Source organism: Berghia stephanieae, chromosome 6, assembly GCF_034508935.2.
Source record: "Berghia stephanieae isolate SIO BIC M18660-M18661 chromosome 6, UCSD_Bste_1.3, whole genome shotgun sequence".
NCBI classification, from domain to species: Eukaryota; Metazoa; Mollusca; class Gastropoda; order Nudibranchia; family Aeolidiidae; genus Berghia; species Berghia stephanieae.
In genome coordinates this window covers 58,167,298-58,172,297 of record NC_088365.1, presented here as the reverse complement: position 1 = coordinate 58,172,297, position 5,000 = coordinate 58,167,298, and the positions used below count along the sequence as shown (strand labels likewise).

The 5,000-nt window shown below is 35.1% G+C and overlaps 1 protein-coding gene across 1 annotated transcript in view; it reads left to right on the top strand.

Annotated features, from left to right (window-relative positions):
• Positions 1-5,000, top strand: part of LOC144975900 (voltage-dependent calcium channel subunit alpha-2/delta-3-like) — a 283,425-nt gene that overhangs the window by 257,296 nt on the left and 21,129 nt on the right. The window contains exons 14-17 of the mRNA XM_078920088.1: positions 1,454-1,618; positions 2,617-2,679; positions 3,469-3,564; positions 4,547-4,621. Coding sequence (XP_078776214.1) covers positions 1,454-1,618; positions 2,617-2,679; positions 3,469-3,564; positions 4,547-4,621 — 399 coding nt within the window. The remainder of the gene's footprint in view (positions 1-1,453; positions 1,619-2,616; positions 2,680-3,468; positions 3,565-4,546; positions 4,622-5,000) is intronic.

Genomic DNA, 5,000 nt, shown 5'->3' with positions numbered 1-5,000 from the left:
CACCTCACCGAAAGCGAGGACGAGAGAGACGCATGCGCAAAACCATATTGACGTTCTCTCTGTAAGGTGACGTCCAATCCAAGGACGCTACTCTTCCGCTAATCTCATTCCCTATACATATTTTCTTGTCTGGCAGCCGAACCAAATATGTGTTTCATTTAGCATTGTTGTAACGTACACTATTTTGAGTTGGTTTGAGCGTATGTCTATTATACCAACGTCCCCATAACATATTGGGTCATAGGACGTTTACATAAGAACACGTCAATTTAACGCAAAATTATTTAATCTAGTTTCCTCCCACATAATATCAGTTTTACGTGATGTGTCAAAAATGTTGATACTTTATCATACTTGAATATGTTAATCACTTTTGTAGCCTACACTTATCAACCAATGTTCTTGTTACTATTTTTTCCTCATTGCCTATTATTGCCTTCATGTTATTGGGGGCGAAGTGGCCGAGTGGTTAAGGCATTGCACTGTGATCGAGCCCCGCTTCAGGCACTTTCGTATTTTTCCTTGAGAAAGATTATTAACCCCTAATTTGCTCACTTGGACAACATGGGTGATTCCTGTTGACATCAGACATCTTGTTTGATGAGTTATCTATATTCCTTCGTGGAATGCCAAGGCTACGATATCTTATGATATCGTGACGCAGAAGGCCTCATTTTTTTTATTCATGCTATACTGTTTTGTTAAAATGCTCACAACATCCGCCACTCACATTAAAACTGCCGTCTTATTGAAGAATACAGTATGTGCTATTTGGTTAGCATTGCATTACTAAGTTTTTAAAAACAACGGCAGAAAAATACCAACACACAAAACTGTTTGCATCCTTTAATGTGTATAGTCTGATTGATATAATTTAGTGAGAACGAATCACTAACAGGCTATGCAAAACCAATATCAAAGAGCTGAGTGACGTCAACCTATTTCTTTTTGTGTCCATTAAATCTTAAGATTTACACTTGCTATCAATGATCTGTGTTTGTACTTTGTAGACTCATGATTAATTCTATTCTTCGAAATTCTGCTCTTCGGCCATTTGGTCTATTGGTATGACACTCGCTTTCGGATCGGAAGGTCCTGGGTTCGAACCTCGCGCTCGGCGCATAGTTGAGTCCTTGGAAAAGGCTCTTTACTCATATTCTCTCACCGTCCTCATGTGTAAAATGAGTACCTGGCCGTAAACAGCGTTATCTTTGTCCGAAAAATTGTAATATCGCCTAACAGGCGTCATGTCTCGTCCTATATGTTAAATATTGCTGTTGACCAGGGACCCCTTGTAAAGCGCTTTGAGCACATTTAGTGGATCTTGCCCTATATAAAAGCTCAATTCTATATCCAGTTAATCTTAAGATTTTACAACTCATATCGAGGATCTGTGTCTGTACTTTGATAACTCATGATAAATTCCATTTTTCCAAATACCAATATTTTGTAGAAATATGTCAAAGTCCTCAGCCGACCCCTAGCCATAAAGAAAGCTTCACATAAAGTTTGGACCCCTGTCTACCTCGATTACGTCACATTACAAGATGAAATATTGGTCAAACCTGGCAGGGAAACACAGCTGGAAGTGGACTATGAAAACATCTTTAATTTTAAGGTACGTGAACTGGGATTAGCTCTCCGATTTGTTTGGTTGTTTCCTTGTTTTTAATTTTATTTATTATTATGGCGATGGAGGGTGTTTGCATTTTTTATGTTCTTTCTGCTGATTTTTTACATTGGGTAATAGCCACTAAACGTGTTCAAAGCGCTTTACAACGGGCTCCAAGCCGACAGCAACACTTAAACGAGACATGACGCCTCAAAGGCGATATTACATTTTTGCCCGACACCTTTGTAAAGTGAGCGATGAGTCAAGTGTCTTTTCCAAGGATTCAATTATGTGCCGCTCAGAGCCTGAATCGAAACTTGACAATCCGTTCGGAAAGCAAGTGCCTTCCCAGAAGACCGCATTGTCGCATAGATATATGTGGTAGATACACTTGTCGAATAGTATATTTATGTTCTCTTTCTTTTCTTTTTTCTTTCTTTTTTTTTTTTTTTTTTTTTTGGGGGGGGGGGGGGGGGGCTGTGATTGGGTGCCTAGCTCTGTTAGATCTTTTTGGATTCTATGTGTTAAATTTCCCTATTTTTTTGTTTATTTCTGTGTTGGCTGAAGAAACGTTTTGGGTACAAAACATTTCGTGTCAATTGTTTTCTATTGAACTATTCTATTCATTTTTGGTTTACTGGGGGGGTTTTTTGGGTTGTTTTTTTTTTTTGCTTTACTTTAACTCCATCCTTACCAGCCATTTCCAGAATTTTCCATGCCCCATCAGGCCAACCCAACACAAAAATTTGATTTTTCTTACTCAAACAGAAAAGCAACACGTACATTTTATACATAACTGTGGTCAGCAAAATGACCTCTACAACACAGTGTCACGTTTTTAGAGCTATGATAAAAACTTTTCTTTAAATTTTGTGATATAAATAAAGAAGAAACTAGAGTCAGCAAATTGATGATTTCTATGTAACGAATGTGGCTATTTCCCTGTGGTTGGTAAGGAGAGGGTTAACTTGCTTTATTAATGTCATTTCTTTCTATCTAAACAGGGTCTGGGACTTGTAATGTCAGTTTCTATGCCCGTCTTTGATAGAAGGGCGTCTGACAGAGTGGTGAGTAAGCCATTTATTTCTTTAAAAAATGATCAATTGAGATATCAAATGGGATCGACAAAGGTTAAATTAACAACAATGAAATGTGTTTGCTATAAATTCGTTTCCCTTGATATAAATTTGTTTTATTACTGGTAAAGTAAGAGGGAAATATTATTAAATTAACAATACAACGATTTGAAAGAAACTAATAGTTATATATTTGAAAAAATAGGCAAATTGGAACTCATTGAACACTCTTAACAGTTGCATGTGAGTGTAAAAGGTTACCAACTCACGTTTTATTTTCCACAGCATTATCAAGATACATTATTTCAAATGTACACGCTTGACTGTAGATTCAAATAATATTTTAAAAGTATTCATGACAAAAATTAATGCACAAATGATTAGAATAAAACCTGCATGTTGTAAGATCAGGGAAGTTTAAAGTGCTGCAGTGGTTTAAAATTCAATTCGATGAATTATATAATGTGCCGATATATTTAACAGTCGATACTGTTAATCTAAATAGATGTGATTTGCATAATATCCATTCTTACTTAAATATTTATTTAAAAGATTTAATTGCGCTGGCTATTGATTCTAATTTCCAAGCAAAATATGGTTTTATTACTTGAAAAAAGTGTATCAATGCAAGAAAATTTCGCAAAGCATTTAATGGTTTTCAAACCTATAAGCCCTTAAAAGATACGATACAATATTGAAGAGAATTGCAAAAATGTTTATTTCTCTATTATTTACTTATATCCTTTAAAAAAGCTTTGATCCATCGTATCTGCTTCACAGGGTCCGAATGAGGAAGATCCGAAAAGGAATTTACTTGGCGTGGCTGGGGCTGATCTACGGATTAACGAGCTTATGAAGTTGTTGCCTACATTTCAGGTAAAGTGATGGTGGTTGTGGTGGTGGTGATAGTAGTAGTAGTAGTAGTGGTAGTTGTTGTTGTTGTTGTTGTTGTTGTTGTAGTGGTAGTTGTAGTAGTAGTAGTAGTAGTAGTAGCAGTAGTAGTAGTAGTAGTAGTAGTAGTAGTAGTGGTAGTAGTAGTAGTAGTCGTAGTAGTAGTAGTAGTAGTAGTAGTAGTAGTAGTAGTAGTAGTAGTTGTTGTTGTAGTAGTGGTAGTAGTAGTAGTGTAGTAGTAGTAGTAGTAGTAGTTGTTGTTGTTGTTGTAGTAGTAGTAGTAGTAGTAGTAGTAGTAGTAGTAGTAGTAGTAGTAGTAGTAGTGGTGGTGGTTTTAGTAGTAGTTGTTGTTGTTGTTGTTGTTGTGTTATTATTATTATTATTATTAGTAGTAGTAGTAGTAGTAGTAGTAGTAGTAGTAGTAGTAGTAGTAGTAGTAGTAGTAGTAGTAGTAGTAGTAGAAGTATTAGTAGTAGTAGTAATAGTGGTGGTGGTGGTGGTGGTAGTTGTTGTTGTTGTTATAGTAGAAGTGTAGTAGTAGTAACCTAACAAGCGTCATGTCCCGTCCTACATGTTAAATGTTTCTGTTGATCAGGGACCCCTTTAAAAGCGCTTTGAGCACATTTAGTGGATATTTCACTATATAAAAGCTCATTCATTTTTAGTCGTAATGGAGATAGTAGAAGTATTAGCCAATGTTTTTGTAAATAAATAGAAAAGCAACACTTCCAAAACCAGAGTTTGTCACACTCTTATGTGTGAGTTGTGAGTTTTGTGTGGCCCCACACTAGGCAAAACGAAAGTCTTAGGCTGGAAGACTAAAATGGTTTGCAGATATGGCAACAATTCTCTGCTGTTGAAAAGTGTACTTTGCAAATAAATTGATTTATAACGTTTTGAAAATCTGCGTTATGTGTCCAATATTGGTAGCAGTTATTATTTATGTAATTACTTTTCCTATTTCCAGCTTGGTGCAAATGGATATGCATTTGCTATCACCAACCACGGATATGTTCTATTTCATCCTGATTACAAACCCTTTGTAAGTACAAAAAAAAATTCCAAAATAAATAATGTAATGATAATATTTTAATCTTGGCGGAATTTTGGAAATCAGTTTCGAACTAAAACACATACAATAATATATATATTATATATATATATATATAATATATATATATATATATATATATATAGTATGCAGATGACGTCACTCAGGCCTTGTTATTGTTTTTGCCATCCGCGTTCATGGTTACACAGAGTTGTGTGTTGGTCCTTTATACTTCGGATCGCAATGTGTGAACTCCTTGGCCAAGCGCATTCTATATATATATATATATATATATATATAATATATATATATATATATTATATATATATAATATGATAATTTTTGAACTTTTTCTTTTTGGTTCGAAATT